The sequence below is a fragment of the Trichosurus vulpecula genome, chromosome 1 (assembly GCF_011100635.1).
Source record: "Trichosurus vulpecula isolate mTriVul1 chromosome 1, mTriVul1.pri, whole genome shotgun sequence".
In the NCBI taxonomy this organism is placed as follows: domain Eukaryota; kingdom Metazoa; phylum Chordata; class Mammalia; order Diprotodontia; family Phalangeridae; genus Trichosurus; species Trichosurus vulpecula.
The window spans coordinates 541,106,479-541,129,819 of NC_050573.1; the positions used below are offsets into that span (position 1 = coordinate 541,106,479).

At 41.0% G+C, this 23,341-nt stretch overlaps 1 protein-coding gene and 1 pseudogene across 2 annotated transcripts in view; one reads left to right on the forward strand and one right to left on the reverse strand.

The window, feature by feature from the left end:
• The window catches only part of METTL9 (methyltransferase like 9), a 68,203-nt gene extending 53,998 nt beyond the window's left edge, over positions 1-14,205 (reverse strand). Inside the window, exon 1 of one of the 2 annotated variants that reach the window (XM_036741547.1) lies at positions 13,721-14,205. In XM_036741547.1, the coding sequence (XP_036597442.1) occupies positions 13,721-13,900 (180 nt within the window). In that variant the 5' untranslated portion in view covers positions 13,901-14,205. The remainder of the gene's footprint in view (positions 1-13,720) is intronic. The other variant, XM_036741548.1, reaches the window with a different exon arrangement.
• A 3,946-nt stretch (positions 14,206-18,151) lies between these two features.
• On the forward strand, positions 18,152-19,013 carry LOC118841452 (annotated as a pseudogene).
• The last annotated feature ends 4,328 nt before the right edge of the window (positions 19,014-23,341 follow it).

Consider the following 23,341-nt stretch of genomic DNA (forward strand, 5'->3'; position numbering starts at 1 on the left):
CTTCAAGATTTTAATTATTTTTACCTTCAAATGGTATTTGCTAACCATCCACCGATGACATGCTAGGCTAAGTACTTTAAAATGCAAGCACAAAGACCCAGGCTCTGCCTGGGAGTGAACATTGCAGAAGAAAATGATGGCATAAAATTACTGAGGACAAATACACACTTGTAAAAAGAGGACCAAAATTCAGAAGTAACAGGTGGCTGGTGAGGAGAATCAACTAGTCAAACTGTACAGTCACCCTTCTCCTACGTTGAGGTTCTGGTTAGAGCAAAAACACCAAGACTCCCCGAAGCAATTTGGCCCTCTCTCTCTTCCAGTTACGCCCTTGGCCCAGCCCTGCTTGACAGAAGAGTTGCAATGAAATGCCACCAGCACTGGGTGGCATATCCTCAAGCCAACATGCATTTGGATAGTGCAGGTGAAGCTTATTTAGGTATGTTTCTCCTTGAAGCAGATAGACTCAAAGCACCCAAACAAGAACAGTAAAGTGTTTTATATGTTTGTTTTTTTTCCACCTGGAACTCTTACACAATCCTCCAGCACCAGACTTACTTCCTTAGCCAGAGACCAGAAAGGATTTGAAAAAGGGATTTAACAATGATCTGCCTTTTAAGATGTGCCAAAATTGTCCTCAATTTTTATCAACTGAATGAAGTGATTTCTTAAGAACAAACTTCAAATCAAACCAGTTATTTCTTATCTAGTTTTAGCTGATGCCAAGAATAAAGGAGGATTTCAATCAATTAACAAGTATTTGTTACTTATTGTTAGACATAATATGTTTAGATGCTTACAGAGTTTTTTTTAGTAACACCTTGCAACAAAACTACCAAAACTTTTCATGTCAGTTGGGAATAACAAGACCCTAAGTATGGAATCTGAATGCTAAAGCTAGAAGACAAGAGAAATCACTTAGCCAGCCCCTTCCTTTAAAGTGAGGAAACTGAGGCCTGGAGATGTGAAAGGTTTGCTTAAAGTAAGATAATGAGTGAGCACCTAAATAAAAAATCTATCCACAAAATATCTAGTAGGTTACTACATGTGTCAGTGAAACAATGCTCCGCTCTGCCCTCTGATACTAGTTCCATAAAGCCTTGCATGTTAGTAGCATTTTAACCATCCTTCAGAGAAGAACTGCTCTAAATATTCTTGTACATGTGGGTCCTTTTCCCATTTGTATGATCTCTTTGGGATACAGCCCTAGAAATGGTCAAAGGGTATGCACATCTTTATAGCCCTTTGGGCACAGTTTCAAATTGCTCTGCTGGATCACTTCAGAACTCCACCAACAATGCATTAGTGTCCCAATTTTCCCACATCTTTTCCAGCATTTATCACTTTCCTGTTTTGTCCTGTTATCCAATATGAAAGGTGTGAGGTGGTACCTCAGAGTTGTTTTGATTTGCATTTCTCTAATCAATACTAATTTAGAGCATTTTTTCATATGATAATAGATAGGTTTAATTTCTTCATTTGAAAACTGCTTGTTCATATCCTTTGACCATTTATCAACTGGGGAAATTAGACGATTTCCAAGGTTCTTTCTAGTTCTAAATCACATTACCAAATTACCCTGTCTACTCAAACTTCTCAACCAACTATCCTTCCATGTCCTGATTTTAACTGAAACTTGTTTCTTCCCTGAAGACAACATATTCTCCCTTATATCCCTCTCCATTTGAAACCATTCTTTTGTCCATTTTCCAGATTCACAGGGCCAGAAGAAAGGATACTTCTTTTAAATGATTCATTCCTCACCAACAAACCTCAAAAACCTTTCCTCATTTGGAGTCCTTGTTATTATCATACACCAACCAACCCGGAACTTTCCCAGTGACTTAAATAACTGACTCATGGTCTTTCTACGCCAGTCATGGCAAACTCAAATAGAAAAGGTGCTACTCATTACATGCAGATAAAGATCTCTGCAGGCTACATATTAACTAAATATTACTATTGTCTATATTATATTATGTAAGAAATGGGAGGAGGAGTTTTGTTTCCACAGAACTAAAGGTGTGCTTCCCTGCCCTCCCCCACCCCAGCTTTAGCAGAGACCAGGCCTCAAGGTTGATCAGGTGAGAGGTCAGAGGCTTGTACACAAGTGCATGCTTTCTGAGAAGGCAGTCAGGGGAATTAGAGAGGCCAAACCCACTTGAACCAGTTCAAGCTTATCTAGGGTCTGGTCTTGGTCAAGAATCCAGGCCTACTGATTTGCATCATTTGCATATGTTAAAGAGGGAAAGTAGGGGAAGTAAAAGAATATAGTTTAATCCTAAACTAAGACAAGGAAAATCTAATTAACTTCACTTTTGCTTCTGTATCCTTATTATCCTACCTGTATAAACTGTATAACCTAGGAAAACTATGTAAAAAAACAAAGATTGTAAACTAACCATAACTCTAGCAGGAGTGGAGGGAATGGTTACCCCTGCTCCTGCAGCTGTACTGGTGTGAGTGTTCCTGTTGCTATACCTGCTCTCTCGAGGAGCGTAATAAAATACCTTCCTCTGCCCACTCTTGTCTTGAGTTCTTTGGGTGAGAATGGGCAAATCACATGGATTTTCCTAAAGTCAAGTGAAGGGAAGCAATAGGCAGTGGAAGCTCCCCGGGCTTACTCCTGGATGCCTTGGGGTGTCCTGTGATTCCCCACTGCAGTGTTAAGAGAGCTACTACTCCGGATTCCCTTGGGGAACCCTGTGGTCTACACAGCCTTCTTAAGGGGACATCACTTGGGACTACTCGATTCCCTTGAGGAACCCTGTGGTCTGCACAGCCTTCTTAAGGGGCCATTACTTGGGTCTTCCTTAGGGTCTGACCCCTAGGAGGCCCTGTGATCCCCACAGATTAAGGGGGGGGGGGCTACCACTTGGTCTTCCTCTGGGAGTCCTGTGGTCTGTACAGCCTTCCCTAGGGATTGTCACAGGGTTCTTCCTCAGGATTTTGGCCCTGCCTAGGAAGTCCAATGATCCCCAAAGCTGCTTGTGTTCTCACAATTTGGGGAAGTCCAGTGATCCCCAAAACCACGTTTCTCACATACTATATGCTTGCTTATTTTGTAAAATATTTCCCAATTACATTTTAATCTGGTTCAAGCTGCAATCAGGAGTGTTGTATACCTCAGTTCAATTCCACTTCCACCCTACCTTCCTCAGGCACCTTAAATGTTCTCAATTCTCTAAATGCTTCTAGTGTCTCTCTAATAACCTGACCATACAATTTCTCAATTCCAGTTATTTACTTTCTATAACCAACATCAGCTACACACCAGATCTCACCATTTCCAAGGCTTAGAATTTTGACAATTCAAGTTTCTGATCCTGATCAACCTGATCAATTTGTCCTAACAACCTTGAAGCCTTAATAACAGCTCACATTTATATTATTTTAAATACATTATCTCATTTTAACCTCACAAAATCCTGATAGGTAGGTGCTATTATTATCCCTATTTTACAGAAAAGTTTCGGATGGCATGTAAATCTGGGTCTCCTGTTTCTAAATCCAGCATTCAAGCCACTATATTATATTATCTTTTCACTCCCAGTCTCTCACTCACACTGTCTACTCTTTGTTCTTATTCTAGTCTCTTGATCCAACCGTACTCTCCCCTCAGTTTTCCCCTCCCAGTGACTTCATTTATCTCCATACCCAAGCCCGACCACATACTATGTTTCTCTAGTTTCTACCTGAAAATTCCTCCCTTGAACATTACTACCTTCTATTAGTCCTGACTTGTAAATTCTTATATATGAATTAGCTCTACCATCCAAATGCTCTGCCACTGCTTCATGGCTGGCTGGAGAACATCATGAAACTGAGCTTTCAAATACTAAAAACATATGATACGTTAACTCAATAGGTCCTTCCCTTTCGTTCAATAATTCTAATCTACCATTATCAAGTTTCTATCTCATTCTCTTGGCAAATATTCCAAACCTTTTCTTCTCTCTTTCTAGTCCTTAACCATTCCCTCTCCCATCCTATATATGGTATTCTACATTTACATCAGATGACCAAGCCTCCTATTTCTCTGAGATTAAAGCCATAATTGAGTACCCTCAGTTTACCTTCTCCATTCCTCAAAACTTCTTAACATTAGAACCCACTCATTTTTCCCTTCCCCTTTAAATCAAAGGAGCGGGACATTCTTCATTAAGGCCATCATCACTATACGCTTGATTCCATTCCTTCCTACATCCTCTAGGAGTTTGTACCAGCAGCCAGCCCCTCTTTTTCACATATCTTCCTTCTTTTCTTCACCATCCTCCTATACTCTTCATTTGTTTTTTCTTCCCTATGTTATAGGTGCTTAGAATTACTGAGAATACAATTGAAACATTCCTTAATCATCAGTTACAAAGTAGCAATACTAGAGACAAAAAAAGTGATCCAATTATAATTTAAGAACACCAAAATATCCCATGTGTTGGGGTTTGGTTATTTTCATCATCTTAATGAATGAGTGCTAGATTTTTTCCTTCCCATTTGCCCACACACATACTTAAAGTCCCCCCAAGATTTAAAAATGCCTTCACTAGACCCTATTCAATTTAGCTATATCCCCAACTCTCCCCTCCCCTTTACTGCTAAACAAGTTCATGCATAGCCTTCTGCGAAACAAGACTCCAGAAAATTCAATAAGCATCTATTATGTGCAAGACACTGTGCTAAACACTAGGGATCAAAGCTGACGCAGAGACAAAAATAAAACAGTCCCTGCTCTCAAAGAGCTTACATATATGAGAAAATTAAATACAAAACACATAAAGTGATTTTCAGGTAGAGAGTATATGTCTAATAAGAAATGCAATTTGTTAACAAAACAAATTGTCTTTGTTTCAAAGAGCAGAATGGAAGAGGGCAGGGTAGAGTGGGTTAGGGACACAGCAGGGCTGACATGGATGCCATCCATAAGGGAGTAGACTGTCACAACTGTCATTCTCTTCCCATAAGGGTACAGAAAGTCTGAGGTACTAACTTTTCAATCACCAGTCAGGTCAGCTGTGTCCCAACTTTACTCAAACTATCTTTCCTCTCTCTCCCAAAGAGAAGTGCTCTCTCAGTCTGAAGTACCAAGGGGAATGAAGTCCTATTGGATATGCCCCTTAATTGTCTGTCATTTGTTACTAATCTTGTGTAGTAAACCTGAACCTTGTCTCCCACTGCTCCCTCCCCCCATCTTACTATGAATTTTTTTATTTACCCTGCTTCTGATTCTGATACTGCCTCCCACATCTAGTTTGCTGACTTGGTTCCTAGCATTAGATTGCAACTGTACCCTTGATCCCCTATCAACCAAGTGCCTGGCCATATATGGTTACAAACAGATAACTAACAGGCTTTCTGACCTCCACTTCACACCTTACCCTAACCAATCCAATCTTCACACCACCGCTAGGGAAAAAAAAATATACACACACACACACACACACACACACACACACACACACTTTTTTAAAACTCATAAATCTGGTCAAATCTTTACTCTTCAGCACACAATCTTCAGGAGCTCTCTGCTGCCTACCAAATACAGTTCAAACTCCTTTGTCCAACATTTAAGGCCCACCATAATCTGGAACCACCCTGCCTTTTCAGCTCCGTCAGATGTTATTCCAATCTACACAACTCAATCCAAATTCCATATTCTTTGACCTCTGAACACACAATGTGCTTGAGAGTCTCCATGCCTTTGCTAACATTATTTTGATGTCCTCCCTTCTTTTTTGTCTGTTAAATTCCTACCTATCCTTTAAAACCCAACTCACATGATACCAGCCCACCATGGAACCTTCTCTAATTCCTCCTCTCTGGTAATGCCCTTCTCCCTCAAATTTAACACAGCCTTTGTTATTATATATCTCTAACATATCCCATAATATCTGTTTATCCCTCCATTGAATTACTTAAACTATATCTTCTCCAAATACAAAGCACAGTACTTTATACCTAGTAGGTGCTTAATAAATGTTCAATGTCTTAGAGATTTTTTCAGTAAATATATGGGTTTCCCCTGACCCTGCAGGTGATCTGATAGATTAACCTTTATTTTCATAAATGGTAATGCCATTTTCCCCCTTCTCTTCCCTGTAAAACTGGGTTGATATAGGATAAGGAAAAAAACTGATGCAATTAAAAATTATACTCCAATTTGTTTCCTGAAATACCTCAACTAGTCATCAAATATGCTTCCTGAAAGACTTTTCGTTCACTAGAGAAAAGGTTGAGAATATTGGTAGGAGGATTAGTAGGCTCTAAAATACCAAAGTGAAAATTTAAAAAAAAATTATTAATTAAAGCAAATGCACACCAAATCCCATGTACAAGACTGTTTTGCACATGAATATTCCAGACAAGGGAGTAGTGGTTCCTGCACTCTCCTGACTCACAGACTGTAAAAACTTCAACAGGAGTTTTTAGACTGATACATAACCGAAGTGTCTATGCAAGGCCTCATGACAGTGTATAGGTAGGGTTTTATTAAACAAACCAGACATGCTCTAAGGGACCCTCAGACCCCAAGGGCTTCTATGGGTTGTCCCTAGGTCCACACTAAAGATTTAAATCAGTAAAATTGAAACGAATAGTCATAAACTGCCAAGAAGCCTCAGAGCTTTAGTACAAAACATAGCCCAAAGGAAGAAGGCAATGAATGGCCTTTAGTTGAACACTGGACTTGGAGTCGGGAAGATACGGGCTGAATACTACCTCACATCCTTCCTACTTGTGTGAACCACAGTGTAAAATGGGAATAACTCCCACTATACAGACTTGCTTTGAAAACCAAATGAGGTAATACGTGTAAAGCACTTTGCAAACCTTAAAATAGTGCACAAATATTAGCTATTATATGGAAGAAAACATTACTGTGAAACTTCTGTAAAAATGGCCCCTGGTTGGGAAGCACTTGTCTACTAGAGTCCTTCCCTACCTCTGGATTCCTTGTCTAAAATGGTAGTTCAAGGAATGTCAACCTTAAACCTGTAGGTTCAAAAACATCTATGGTTTTCTGCCATTCCCATCTTTTTTACTTCTGATCTGATTGGTTTACTATATTTAGGAATTCTGGAAAATTATGATGTTGGAAGAAGTGTACAATACACTTATTTTATCAAGTATTACTTCCTATACCTACGTGTAGTATAATGCTAATACAGAAACCTAACACAGTTTTTCACAGAATCAGAGTTCAAAGCGTCCTTACATCTGACCAAGAAAATACCTTCTACATCATCTCCAACAAGTTCTCTACATGCAACCTCCCTCTATTGCCTCCTAGGACCCATTCAACTTTTTATTAGAAGTTCTTCCTTATATGGAACCAAAATCTGCTTCTGTCACTTCTAGTCATTTGCTCCCAGGTTTTCCTTCTGGGTCCAAGCAGAATTAATCTAATCTATCATCCAGGTGACAGTCCTTCAAAACTCTCAAAGACAGTTATCATGTTTCTCCTAAGTCCAGGATAAACATCCTAGAGAATTAGCTGTTCAGGAGCCATCCTTGTTGTAGTATGTTTTAGCACTCTGCCAGGAATCAAAGTCAAGCTTGCTAATATATAGTTTGCAAAATTCACTTTCTTGCCTTAAAAACCAATAATAAATCAGGGCCTTTATCCTTCTCTAGGCCTATAGCAGTCAGTCGATAAGCATTTATTAAGTCCCTATTATGTGCCAGGCATGATGCTAAGTCTTTTTTGTTGTCCGTAATATTTCAAAGATCACTGGCAGTGGCTCAGCAATCATCCACCAGCAATTTTGGTACCCTAGACCTGTGATGTAACTTATCTGGATATTATGACTTGAACTCAACAAGGGCAACTGTGTGCTTTCTTTACTTATTTTGGGTTTCAATTCACATTTGATTCACAAATCTTTGTTCTGTCTTTTACGGTCATTCTCCTTGACAGAGAAAACAGAAGCAAAATACCAAATTGAGTAGTTCTGCCTTTTCTCCATTTCCCAACAGCAGTTGTTTGGCTTCCACTCCAAGAAATAATATGCCTGGCAGACGGGGAAGGGGGAGGGACTAAGTGGATCTCCTGAAATCTTACCACCTGAAGAATGACTCAAGTTTGATTACCTACCCAGTTCAACCTTAGTTGCCTCACCCCTCAGATAGAAGCTAGGAGGGTGGAGCACTAAATTCCTCTTAAAGCCTTCCTTTGCTTCTTCCCTTAGTGTGTAGTCTTCTCCCAATAGATAGTAAGCTTCAAGAGGCAAAGGATTGTGTCTTTTTTATCCCTAGTGCTTAGTACTGTGCTTGGCACAAAGTAAGTGAGCTTAAAAAAACGTTTATTGAATTGAAATGGGCCTGATACCTTACTATCAGCCCAAAGGAGTCTACCTTTCCTTTCTTGTTTCTACTGAGTTCAACTATATATACTAGATCTGGATCCAACATACATACATACCATACATACCATCTAGCCCACACTGTAAGCAATTGTCTTCTTGACTCATCTTCTGAACTCAGAGAAGAGTTAGCATTCCAACTTGGATCTCTCTTAGATTTTTTACAAGAAAAATCTTCAGCCTTTTCTAATCTCCTAACACTAGTTCTCCCTCCCAGCCTCACCTCCCAAAAAATTACCTTGTATTTTTCTTTTACACTAAATCTGTGTTTTCATTGGTATAAGGAAATCTGGAGGTGGAAACATCCTCTACCAAGAGATCTGCTTGGCTCTATATTTTGTACTTATTTCTATATCCATGTATTGTTTTCCCCAATATAATGTAAGCTCCTCAAGGCTGGGAATTATTTCATTTCTGTCTCTGTATCTCCAATGCCTAGCACAAGGCTCGGAGCACAGTAGGCACTTAATGCTTGTTAAATGATGTAAAAAGACCGGTATTGGAGCTGTACAAGTCTAGTAATCTTTTTATGTCCTGCAATTTCAGTGGGTAGAAGTACCAAGGCGCTCTCACTTCCAATAATGCTTAAAGTGCAGCCTGGTACAGGGGAAAAAATGTTAAATTTGGAGTCCCAGGACTTCAGTTCAAATTCTCCCTAGGTCACTAAATATCTGTGTGACCTTAGGAAAATTGTTAACTTCTCTAAGCCTCAGTCTCCTCATCTATAAAATGAGAGGACTGGATCTGATTATCCCTAAAGCTGCTTCCAGCTCTAAATCTATGATCCTCGATTCACTTATGCTTAAGTTGCATAGGCTTTAAATTAGGGAAAAAATACTATCTTAAAAAATAATGATGTGGTTTACTGGCAACCTCACAATATCCACTCACTGCTACAACTAATTCAGTACTAAGATACTAATATGGACTTTAGGAACAGCTGGGACATAAACAATAGCATCTTTTATTGGAAATTTCAAGAGTCTCTAGTGGCCACACCTAAGAGGAAAATATAGACCCCTGAAATACTGATCAGTTGGAGGGCGGAGAGGAGACCCTTACTGTACTTCATAATTGAAAGAAATACTTCATCTAAGGTTTCAAGAACACGTACGCAGCTAAGACGTGCTTTCCGGAATATATCTCGCTGCAGTTTGCCACCAATGAAATAGTCTACGCAAGGAGGAGTAAAATAATGAAAATCTATCAACAAAAGTCTAGATTGTTTTTGGTCGACTGCTCTGTAGTCTTTTGGATTCATGACAACTTGGGGAAAAATTCTATGGTTTTCTCCAAGCAGATTCAGGCACTGGAAGTTTTTATAAGAACCCAAACTATCATTTGACACAACCTAGATGACCTTTAGATATGATTTCTAAGTTGTCTGAAAAATAACACCAAAGTAGGCAGGCATAAAAAAAAAATGTATTCTATGTTGGATTTATCAACTGTGGCAGAGGGAAATCCTGAGACTAAGGTTCTGTTTAAGGAGGAAGAGAAAAAAAATTATATATGTGTAATTTGGGGTACTGAGTACTATTTGTTTTCTTTTAGAATATTCCTTTTTAAGAAATGGGTGAAGTTAGATTTAACCCAGATCTGTAACAATTTTGTTTCAACTGAGTATGTCGTTAAATGACTATTATTACAAAGTAGTTAGATCCTGAGGCTTACTGGCTCTTAAGTTCCAGAAGCTCCAAGACAGTTGTATAAATTTTAAGCTCTTCCACAGGCAAGTCATCAAAAAGATCCCGATCAAAGGGTTTGTTCTGGTTCAAACTAGCTAGATTGACATGTGATATCTTCAGAAGCCTGTAGTGACAAACATGCTGCTGACTGAAAAAAAGTAGTTTATAAACATAGCAAATTTACAGTAGAGGTCACCTTATGCACCAAGTCTCAGGGGAAAGGTCTAACTATAAATACCCTTCCTTATATATTTATCCTTGTAAAAAAACAACTGAAGATCCCAGTTTTCAACGCCAGCACACTTAGTTGTTTTTAGTGCTATTGTCTTAGAATTGTTAGAGTTGTCTATGGAGTGTAGTCTTGAACCTGTAGTTCATTTTTTAATGACAAACTACAAAATTTTTCTTACGAATATCTTTGCCAATGAATCTCAAAAGAGGAATCAAAAAATGATCATGTAAAGCATAGATATATGACTGATCCTTTTTTTCACGCCTTGATGTCAACAAGTGCAGAGCACATGTATCTGAGGGTAAACACAACACTTCATAAAAACTATTAACTTGTGAAAACGCAGAAAAACACAAACCTTCACAATCAGTTATTCCATGTGCAAAAAGCTAACATGCATACTCAGAATCCAAAACTGCATGAGGCTACAAGTCTAATTTTAAGAATATGCAGAGTGAGTTACATTGTATATTGACTAAACTGGCAAGTCTCTGCAGTATGTATGAAAAGTGAACCCTACCCTGAAATCCTTAAAGGATTCCCTTCATTTTCACTCCTTTCTACACACCCACTTCCTTGGTTTATTTTAATTTTTATTCATGAAAGCACTAAAAGAATTAGAATTTCCATTATATGTTTTTATTCATCTCAAAAGAGTATTTTAAACCAACATTCTCCCTAAACAATCAGATGGCACTAGATCATTTCTCAACATAGAGAAATTATCAGTAAAAATTGAAGAGCAATTATAGTGAAAAAAACTTTAAACTTGAGAATCATGTTTAAATGTGTAGTACCTGAAACCAGTAACAACTGTTCTTTAATATTTCAGTTCTGAAAGCAGTTCACTGCAAAACAAACATCTAACAGGTTTTTTTTTCTTTGAAGTTATACTTCTAACTATGCCCCATAAAACAAGAATTGCTTAACCATTTTTTATAAGTTTGAAAATAAACTAGCTTTTCACAGACAATGAAAACATGTATTACAAACATATCCATGCAATTATTACAGGTGTTATTATGAACATGCCAAGCCTAAGAGATTCACCTATAACTACCAATTGCTAAGGCAGTATCACTTGTCTGTCATTTCTATTTCATAATTCTCTACTTTCTACTGTTTATCCTTATTTCTTGAGCAGTTATCAATATAGTACTTAATAGTTTTAGTTTTTATGTAGTCAGTGGACCATCCTTTTTTTAAAAAAAAGCCAATCACTAGCAATAATTATGGTTTTGCAATTTAAGAAGTACCTATTCCAACTTTTTCTGCCTATGGTAATCACCTAACAATGAAAATGAGATAACTAGGACTTAAAAGAAATAGAGAATTCAGATTTTTTTTTAAAAAGAATTATTATAAACATTTGATAAATCAAACACTAGAAGTCAAAGATCCACATTTTTCTCTAGAGAGTTGCTTCACCATTTAGGGACCACAATCTACTTTTTCAGAAAATTCTTTTATGTGTTTCAGTGAGGAAAATAAGATTGTACCTGAGTACAAATGCTATTAATAAAAATTAATTATTTACACTCTTTTTCTGGTATGACAAGGAAGGACTACATAATAAATTAGAACACCTTAAAACAATGATGTAATGACACGTCTTGTTACATCGGCAACTTAAAACTTTTTTAAAAAGATGTCTGCCTAACATTTATCAATAATATCTCTGGAAGGGTTTTAAAATGGGTGCTTTCTAACTACCATATAGGCACATCTCAAAGATTTCAGCCCTACCATTCACCAGCCAATGTCTGCCATTCAAGTTCAGTGAAAAGATACCAGTAAGTGATAATACTGGATCTACTATGTAACACAAATCTGAAAAATGCACTTGACAAGAATTCTTTTAAGACGTTTTATTGCAATAACTTCTCCTTTCTGCTTCTCACAATGCCTCTGGCAAATACATATAATAAAGTTTAAATGAGTTCTCATTTTTCCAGAGAAGATTGTATTGTCTCAAACCCTTTACACATTTTAGAACATATACAAAAGTGTCATCAGAGTAACTGCTGTGTTCTGTGGCTCATACTATACCCTTCAAATTTCTTTAAACACTGTGTTTTCAGCTCTTCAGGGATTATAGTTCTAAACCATACTAAATAAGTAAGAAAAGGAAACCAGTCTGGATAGAGGAGTCCAGAATTAGTTTTTTGTTTTCTTTAAGTCTCAGTCCACAGTGCCAGGTGTGTTCCTTTCCACCTCACAGGCCCTTAAGTTCCAACCTGAGAGAAGTAGAGAGGCCAAGCTTTTGAATATTTGGGTCCCCAAAGTGAATAGGTGATAGGTGGCAAAGTCCTAACAATAAACTCACCAGGGACAGAACAATACCACCTACTCCCTCTTTCCAGCCTTGGAAACCAAAGACTGGGTCAATGATGGTCGTGGGGGTTCTCAAGCATTTGTAGTTGAGTCGAGTGGGGAGTAAGTGTGTTTCTGTCCGTGTGTGGAGTGGAACAAGCCGAGAGAAGGAAAAGAAGAGGGGAGGTGGGAGAAGGGAAGAAAAGGCCATTTTTCTTCTACACACGGCAAACGTCTCCAGCCATCGAAGCACCTACTTTCTTCCTTAACAAAAGGTCCCCTCCCTGCAGGGAGCCTGGGGCTAATGCTGAAGGGTCAGATCTGGGCAAAAAGAGTTGGGGGAGAGGGAGGAGGGGTGTATGTATGTCTATGGGGGGGTGCTGCAAGTGGGGGACCTCCGAGTTTGGGGGGGCAGAGAGGTTGAGCGTGTGTGCGTGCGCGAGCGCGGAGGGGGGGGTGCTTGAACTGCGGAGGGGAGGAGCTGATCCGAGTTTCGAGAAGGGGGAGCAGTGTGTGTGAGTGTAGGGGGGAGAAGGGATTCAAGTGGGGACGTCTGAGTTTTGGAAGGGGGAGCAATGTGTGTGTGCATGGAGGGGTGCCGCAAGTGGGGGGTATTCAAGTTTTGGGACAGGGAGTTGCGTGTGCGCGTGAAGAATGGAGGAATGCTGCAAATGGGGGCGTCCGAGTTCGGGGAGGGGGAACTCTGTGTGTCTGTCTGTCTGTCTGTAGGGGTGGGAGTGCTGCAAGCGGTCCGAGTTTTGGGAGGATGGGAAAGCAGTATGCGTGTGTGCATGGGGGGGGGGAAGAGTGCTACAAGGAGGCGGGGGGGGGGGGGGGCGTCCTGTATCCCGTGTGGAAGTCTAGAGTCAGCTCGTAAAACTTTCTGCGGAGGGGGAGAGCGCCGGTGGGGGACCGGGCCCGCCCCTTCCTCCTCTCCGCGGCTCCCTCGGTCAGGCTGCGGGGGGCGGGGTTGAACTTGACCGGGTGCCCCCACCCCCAGCCCTCACAATACCCGCGTCCCCCTTCCCTCCCTCGGTCCCCGCCCGGGCACACGCACACACACGCACATCGCCCCCCTCCATTCCCCACCCCCTGCAGCCGCCCGGGGGTCGCGGGCCGCCCCTCCCCACCTGGTGGTTGTCCTTCCGGCTGCCCGCGGCGGCTGGCTCTCCCGGGCCGCCGCTCATCATGTTCATGTAGAGGGAGCGGGCGAGGGGACTCCGCAGGGACCGGCCGGTGCCCGTCCACATCCTCCTCGCCAGCCACAGCGAGACCAGGGTGAAGCCCAGCCAGCCCAAGAACAATCTCATGGGGGGCCGCGGGGCGGCGGAGTCGGGGTGGCTCCGCGGCTCAGCCCCGCCGAGAAGGAGGCGAGGAGGAGAAGGAGGCGCCGCCGCCACTGCTGCTGCCGCTGCCGCCGTCGCTGTCGCTGCCCCCGCCGCCGCTGCCGCCGCCCGCCGCGGCGACTCTCTCCATCTCTCCCAACTTACCCATCCAACCCCTCCGAGGCTCTGGTGGGGGGTGGGGAGAAGCGGCCGGCGAACACACCAGTCCGCCTCCTCCTCCCCTCCCCTCAATCCCCCCCCCCCCCCCCGCACCTCTTCCTTCCTTTCGGCGGAACGTCGTTTCCGGCGCAGGCGGTTTCCGGCCGGAGCGCATTTCCAGGGACACACCGTGGCTCCCCAGTTGTGGCTACTGGATTCGTTCTATCTCCGGCCCTAAACCGGACGCCGACGCCGAGCGCGCGCCGGGAGCGCTCCCTCAACCAATCGGCTTGCGCACGGAGGCAGAAGGAGCGCGCTTGCTTGCCCAGCGGGGCCCAGCTTAGCCCCACGCTCAAGCCTTTAGGGCCCATTGTGTCGGGGTCGCGCGCCTGCCTTTCCTTCCTCCGCAGCCGCGGCACAATGGGCCCTGCTGGGTTTAGCATGGGTTGTCGGCTGCCGAAGGCACAGTAGTACTCAAGTCCTTTTCACTTCTTCCTCGGCAGGGGCAGCAGTATTAGCTCCCGAGGCCCCCAGAAACCGGAGCAGGGGCAAGGGCAAGGACAGACTGCCCGCCCTTCCCCTAGCACGGCCCATGCTGGCACCGGGGTTTGAGGCGCGGGTCTGTCTTCTGGACAGCGCTTTTCAGCTTGCCCTTTCCTCGTCCATCTACGCTAGGGACAGTCGCACGCTTCTACTCTTTGCCTCTTGGTTTTCGCAGGCCAGGTGCCAGACGAACCAAATCTTTCACCCTCCCCAAGTTCCCTGAGGTTGGCACCCGGGTGTAGGGTTGGCACATGGAACGGGTGGCACGACCGCCCTCACCTGTCACTTGCACAGCGTTTCGTGGAGGCTGCCTAGGGCTTGAAAACGGGGTCCTGGAGCGGCCAATCGCTGCCTTTATAAAGATCGGCTCTCCCCACTTAAAGCCTGAAGATGCCCTCTAAACTGGCAAACAGATTATGGATTGGTTTCCCAGGTATTTGAACCTGCCAGAGGACTTGAGAATAAAGACAGGAAACCAGGGTGCCCTGCTTGTCACTTGAACCTTCAGACTTGGTTGTGTGTGTGAAATGGCCCTGTGTAGCCATATCCCTCTTTAATTGTTTAATAAGTAATAGTACTAGTTTCCCTAATGGATCAAAAGGCTTTCGGTTTCTAAAGGCAAGTCAACCCAGCTTTAAGCACCTGCTACAAGTTAGTTGGGCAGGTACGAATTCAGTAGATAGAAAGAACATGGGGTCTGGAGTCAGGAAGACATCTTAATTCAAATCTCGCCTCAGACAGTAGGTGTGCCTTTAAGCCTGTTTGCCTCAGTCTCCCCGTCTGTAAAATGAGCTGGAGTAGGAAATGGCAAACCACTGCAATATTTGCCAAGTAAACCCCAAATGGGGTCATGAAGAGTCGCAAAGGATTGAATTAAAAATGCCTTGGTCACTGTGCTAAACAAAGGCAAAACAAAAACATTTTTAAAAGTCCCTGCCCTTGAGGAGTTCATAGTCTGATGGGGGAAGAAGGTATATAGAAGATCATTTCAGAAGACACTAACATTAAATCACTAATAGAAAGTTCTCCCCACGATAGAGTATCTCTACAATATTACAACTTTTTTAAAACTTTTTTTAAATAAAAATTTATTTTTCTTCCAAATTACACTCTCCATTGGAGAAAAAAAAAGGAAAACTTAAGTCCTTATAAAAAAATACACATACGCAAAACATACTTGCATTGGCCATGTCTGAAAACATGTCTCATTTTGCCCCTTGATTCCATTACTTTGCTGTCAGTAGAGTTACCCCAATTTTAGTATGGTCTGAAATTGTCTCACTCTTAACAAGAACACCTTTCCAGGTTTTTAAAGATATTTTCCTTTTTAATATTTCGTTATTGTTCAGTAGTGACCTTTCATGACATCATGGACTTGTCCATAGGGTTTTCTTGGCAAAGATACTGTAGTGGTTTGCCATTTCCTTTTCCAGTGTCTTCCCATTTTACAGATGAGAAACTCAGGCAAGTAGGGCTTGAGTGACTTGCCAAGCATCTATACAGAGTAAATGCCAGATTTGAACTCAGGAAGATGAATCTTCCTGACTCCAGGTGCTCTATCCACTGAAACACCTAGCTGCCCTAAAAGTTAATATTTAGTTTTAGTTAAAAATACATTTAATTTTAGCCAGCCAAGACCGTGGAGGATAAGGAAGTAGTGAAGCATAGCTTTCTTCTACGATTATAGGACTTGAGAGGCCTAGATCTCCTAGAGGGGGGGTCCACTACCCTATGAAGTGAAGGGCTTCAACACATCAATGGAAAGAAAAAAGTCTCAGCACTGATTGCTTGGAAAAAAGAAAGGGGAAGGGGGACCTTAGCAGATTGTGGAAGAAAAAGGCCTTAATAAGAAGGAAGACTTCATATTCAGCCATTAATTAGAGGAAAGTTCCTACCCTCAATTCTCCACATCCTCAAAGGAGAGGCTACCTTGGAACAAGGGGTAATTGAAGAAAAGCCCCTCTCCTCAAAGTAAAGCTAAACCCCTGAGGAAGGTGAAACCTCAGTTTCTGGGACAAAGGAAAGTCCAGACTTGAAGGAAGGATCCCAATTTAGTCTAATCCTTTTAGGGAAAGGGGAGTTCAGGCAAAGGCCAAAGAAAGCCAGGAGGCAAAAGAAAGGCCCCTGAGGGAAAGGAAAAGGCCTTAACAAGGTTAGTGTAGCACTGGGCTACAAACACATCAGTTCAAAAAATGAGCAACCAAACAAAAAAGAAGGAAAGAACAATTATGATGCCTGAGTTGTCTAAGACACAAACTCAGAAGAGAATAATTCAAAAACACCTATAAGCAAAGCCTCAAAGAAATACAGCTTGCCCACAAGATCAATTAGAATTCCTAGAAGAAATGATTCAAGAGTTTTAAAATGTTATAAATTAGATGAAAACAATAGAGAAAAAAATTGGAAAAGAGTTATGGAAGAAAGATTTTGAAAGACAATTACAACTTAACGTAAGAGGCATAAAACCTTACTCAAATAACAGACTCCCCTAAAAATTAGAAAGTACCAAATAGAAGTTAATGACTTTAGGAAACAAAAAGCAATATTGAAAAGATTGGGCCTGTGTCCCTGCCACATGAAAGGCCAACTGAGACCCCAGGTTGGATGAAAGTTAGGAGGGGTCAGAGGAGAGGTCTGAGCCAAGCCCCCACCTCAAACTGCCCGGAGCCCAACTGGTGCCCCAGTGCCCTCAAAGAATTTACAGTCTGATGTGCTCACGGATACTCCTCTTTGAAGTCATTGACAGAAGAGGCCAAGAGAGAGAGGAGGGGGCAGGATTAGAACCCAGGTCCTCTTCCAGGGCCCGCCTTTTACAAGACTCAGGCCCACCTTCCCCCTTTACACACGTTTTCAGCTTCCTGTGCCTGAGCCCCTTGGGATGCAAATCTGAACCTTCTGAAGTCAGGTCAATAAGCATTTATTAAGCACCTACTGAATACCACACCTGCTTTGGATCAGCATGAAAAGCTGTGTCCAGATCCAAACTGCCCCAGCTTCCTGCCCTAGATACTTGGGGTCCTTGGGCACCCCCTTCACCTTCTGGGTCAGGTAAACAGGCTCCATGAGTTATTATGGCTCAGAAACTGCATACCTCTGGGAACAAACCCAAGGATGGTGAACCAACGAACATTAATGTCCTACTGTATGCTAGTCACTGGGCTAAGGCCCCCAGCTACAAAGAGGAAGAAGGCAATGATCCTTTCCCACAAGGAGCTTGGAGTCCATCCAATTTTGTTGGACTTGTCAGAGCTTGTACGGTCACCACCTCCTTGGACAGGCCAGATTGTTACCATGCCAAGAGAAGGCATTTAAAGAGGACTTTGGCAGAGTGCTCCATGACCTCCCTTACCTGGCTACTTAGCTTTATGAGAATCAGATGGGAAAATGTTGACAAGTAGAAAGCTTCTCCACAAAGATCCCAAATGCAGTGCCTTTTGACAATAGTGTCTTTGATCTTCCTTCTTGGGACTTCACATTGTTCTCTTCTTAAAAGGGACATTAACCTGGAAGGAAAGATGAACCTTTGAAATAACATACTGGGGCTACCCCAGTGAAGACTACAAGGTTATGGCTGAACATGGTTACATCCTAGGGGTTTGTAGGATTCCTTATGGAAAAAATCATACAAACAATTCAGTTTTGATGAAAGGGCAACATAAGACCTTCCAGCCACAATTGGGAGGAAAACTGGACAAAAGGAAATGTATTATGTAGGCCATTCCCAAGGCACTACTATTGCTTTCATAGCATTTTCCACCTTGCCAAGACTGGATCAAAGAATCAAAATCTTCTTTGCATTAGCTCCAGTTATGACCATTCAGTAGACAAAAAGTCCTCTGATTAAAGTGGCACAGGCTTTAATGACATTGCTCAGGGTTATTTATGGCAAATGATAACTTATGCGTAATACCTTATTTAACCAGTTCATTGGCACAAAGTTTTGCAGTTTACAGCATTTGGACTCTGTTTGCAGCAGCTTTTTGTTTTTGCTTGTGTGGATTTGATTTCAAAAATTTAAATATGAGTCTCTTGGATATATATTTGTCACAAAACCTGTACTTTGGTTCAGAACATGATACAGTGGATCCAGGATTATGACTCAGGTGAGTTTAGAGCTTCTGACTGGGGAAATCCAGACTTGAACAGAATGCACTTTAACCAGAGTACTCCTCCATTATACAATATGGCAGACATGCAAGTACCCACTGCAACCTGGAATGGTGGGCAGAACTTGATAGCAAGCCCAGAAGATATCAAAAATTTACTGCCTCAAATCATGAACCTCATTTATCACAAGACGATTCCATACCACAATCACTTGGATTTCATTTGGGGAATAGATGCACCTTGGACAATTTACTGTGAAATCATTGATATGATAAGAAAAGCACTCTAAGATACTCTGATAGTGCACTCTAAGGATCTGTTGTAATCCTAATAAAATATCATTTTATGATGTATTTCAAGAAATCATAAAAGAAAACTGACCAAACAGAACAACAAGGCAAAATGAAAATAGAAAGAATCCACTAATCATTTTCAAGATGAAACTCCCAAATGAAAGCTCCTGGTAATGTCACTGCCCAAACCCAGTGCTTTCAGGTCAAAGAAAAAGTACTGAAAGCAGTCAGAAAGAATTCAAGAACCACATTCAGGATCACACAAGATTTAGCAGCAACAATTTTTTAAAGGAGTGGAGAACATGGAATGCAACATACCAAAAAGCAAAAGATATAGGCTTAAAAACGAAGAATAATTACCAAGAAAAAATGAATATAATGCAACAAGGGAAAAAATGGATCTTCAAAGAAATAGAAGTCATCCAAGAATTTCTGAAGAAAAGGCCAGAGCAGAATAGGAACTTTGAAATACTAACACAGAAGTCAAGAGAAACATTAAAAAGTAAATACAAATGGATAATTGGAAGGGACTTTATCTTTTTATATTCTAATGGAGGAGAGTGTGATATGAGTCCTCTCATAACCTTAGTGTCATCATGGGTGATGGAGTCAAACAAGAGGGCCTAGAAGTATTTTTTTTGTTACATTCTGCCAATTTTGAAAGAATAAAGAAAAGAAGTAGGAAAGGATACACTGTGGGAGAAAAGGGGACAAGTTTGAAGAAACTTATTATCTCATATAATTGAAGTGCTCAGGTAAAAGTTCATACAAATGTGGAAGAGGTGTAGGGAGAATGGTACCATTAGAACTTCACTTTCATTAGAACTGGTTAAAAAGAGTGGAGCACACACACACAACACAAACACACACATCCATATAAAAGGTTTGGTATAGAAATTCATTCAACTCAGCATAGACATGGGAGAGAAGAGGAAGAGAGGAAAGTGGAGACATAAGAGGGAGCATAGGTTAAAGGACTTATTAATCATAAGCAAAACAAATCTAAGCTTGGAGAGGGAATAATGAAGAGAGAGCTAAAAGGAAAGAAACAAAGGGTAAAAACCTATAATAAAGAAGGGATAGGGAAAAAAGAAAAGAAAAAGTTTAAGAGAATAAGCATGGAGGGATATACACAATTAACTATCATAATGGTGAATTGTGTAATGAACTCACCCACAAAATAGAAAAGGAAAACATAATGGTTTAAAAAGCAGAAGATGACACAATATTGTTAAAAGAGATACACCTGAAACATAAAGATACACACAGAATTAAGAAAAGAGGCTGGAACAAAATCTATTATGCTGCAACTAAATTAAAAAAGGGGTGACAATTATAACAAGGCAAGCAAAATAGGAAATAACATCTTGCTGGAATTCAACACTTAAAATATAGACACTAAATGGAATAACATCTAAATACATAAAGGGAAAGCTAGCAAAATTATAGTGAGATCTTCAATATGCCTATCCCTAGTGCTAAACAAATCTAACCAAGAAATAAGCAAAAAAGATGTCAGAACAGAATTTTAGAAAAGTTAGACATAATAAATATCAGGTGATTATTCAATTAGAATAGAAAGAAGTCCAAATATTTCTTAACTGTTCATGATACCTTTACATAAATCAAACATACATTAAAACATATAAACCTAACACAAATGCAGAAAAGCAATAATATTAAATGCATACTTTAATGATATAAAGGATTACATATTGTAATAAAAAGTAAATTCAATAAAAGGTCATTAAATTATTAAAAATTAACTGGAGACTAAATAACTTAATCCAAAAGAGTAGGTAGATCAAAGAACAAAACAGAAACAATAGATAGTTCGATAAAAGATAAAAGATTTTGGAATACAGCCAGGCAGTCCTTAGGGGAAAATGTGTATCTCTTAGCACCATCATCAACAGAAAAGAGGGGCTGGAGGTCCTCCAAATACCTATAAAAATGTCTTTGAACAAATTCTAGAACTGCAGAACCCACGAAATAGCAGAGGGAAGCAGGGTTCCAGCCCAGGACAGCCTGGATGGTCGCTGGGTAAGGTCTATTGCACAAGGCTGGGAGCGGAGCTGCACCTGGACCAACCAAACCAAGAGCCCAGCAGAACAGGCCCTAGTGCCCTGAATCAGTGAGCTGTGGCAGTTACCAGACTTCACAACCCACGAACACCAAAGACAACAGACAAGGTTAGTGGGAAAAGCTGCGGGGGACAAAGTGAAAGGAGTTCTTGGTTCAGCCAATGTCCTGGGTCAGTGGAGAAGGTGCAGCTACAGACCTACAGCTGCAGTTGCTTCTGGCCCCAGAACCACCTGGTGGGAGGAATTAAGTGGCGGATCTGAGCAGAAGTGTAGAGCCAGTTTAGATTTGAGTTCAGTCCGGGTTGGTGGTTCTTGGGGTAAGAGTAGCGCTGGTGTGGTGGAGCTTGCTATGTAGAAAAAGCTCTGAAAACAACAGCACAGCCCCTCAAGCTTGGGACAAAGTACTCTATACTCTATAAGCAGTCATATCCCCACAAAAACTCAAGGGTTCAAGTAAGTTGGCTGGGAACATGGCCAGGCAGTGAAAATGGACTCAGATTCAGACTCAGACTCTGGAATCTTTCTTTGGTGACAAAGAAGACCAAGAGATATAGCCAGAAGAAGTCAACAAACTCAAAGAGCCTACATCAAAAGCCTCCAAGAAAAACATGAACTGGTCTCAGGCCATGGAAGAACTCAAAAAGGATTTGGAAAAGCAAGTTAGAGAAGTGGAGGAAAATTGGGAAGAGAAATGAGAGTGATGCAAGAAAACCATGAAAAACAAATCAATGACTTGCTAAAGGAGACCCAAAAAAAATACTGAAGAAAATAACGCCTTAAAAAATAGACTAACTCAAATGGCAAAAGAGCTCCAAAAAGCCAATGAGGAGAAGAATGCCTTGAAAGGCAGAATTAGACAAATGGAAAAGGAGGTCCAAAAGACTACTGAAGAAAATACTACCTTAAAAATTAGATTGGAGCAAGTGGAAGCTAGTCACTTGATGAGAAATCAAGATATTATAAAACAAAACCAAAGGAATGGAAAAAATGGAAGACAGTGTAAAATATCTCATTGGAAAAACCACCAACCTGGAAAACAGATCCAGGAGAGATAATTTAAAAATTATTGGACTACCTGAAAGACATGATCAAAAAAAAAGAGACTAGATATCATCTTTCAAGTAATTATCAAGGAGAACTGCCCTGATATTCTAGAACCAGAGGGTAAAATAGAAATTGAAAGAATCCACTGATCGCCTCCTGAAAAAGATCCCCAAAAGAAAACTCCTAGGAATATTGTCGCCAAATTCCAGAGCTCCCAGATCAAGGAGAAAATACTACAAGCAGCCAGAAAGAAACAATTTGAGTATTGTGGAAACACAGTCAGGATAATACAAGATCTAGCAGCTTCTACATTAAGAGATTGAAGGGCTTGGAATATGACATTCCGGAGGTCAGAGGAGCTAGGATTAAAACCAAGAATCACCTACCCAGCAAAATGAGTATCATGCTCCAAGGCAAAATATAGACTTTCAATAAAATAGAGGACTTTCAAGCTTTCTCAGTGAAAAGACCAGAGCTGAATAGAAATTTTGACTTTCAGACACAAGAATCAAGAGAAGCATGAAAAAGTAATCAAGAAAGAGAAATCTTAAGGGATTACTAAAGTTGAACTGTTTTGTTTACATTCCTACATGGAAAGATGATGTGTGTAATTCCTCAGACCTCAGTATTAGGGTAGCCGAAGGGAATATACATATATATATATATATACATATATATATATATATCGAGAGAGAGAGAGAGAGAGGGCACAGGGTGAGTTGAATATGAAGGGATAATATTTAAATAAATAAAATCAAATTAAGGGATGAGAGAGGAATATATTGAGAGAGGGAGAAAGGGAGAGATGGAATGGGGTAAATTATCTCGCATAAAAGTGGCAAGAAAAAGCAGTTCTGTAGGAAGGGAAGAGGGGGCAGGTGAGGGGGAATGAGTGAATCTTGCTTTCATTGGATTTGACCTGAGGAGGGAATAACATACACACTCAATTGGGTATCTTACCCCCCAGGAAAGAAGGAGGAAGGAGATAAAAAAGGGGGAAAGATAGAAGGGAGGGCAGATAGGGGGAGGAGGTAATCAAAAGCAAACACTTTTGAAAAGGGACAGGGTCAAGGGAGAAAACTGAATAAAGGGGGATAGGATAGGAGGGAGCAAAATATAGTTAGTCTTTCACAACATGAGTATTGTGGAAGGGTTTTACATAATGATTCACATGTGGCCTATATTGAATTGCTTGC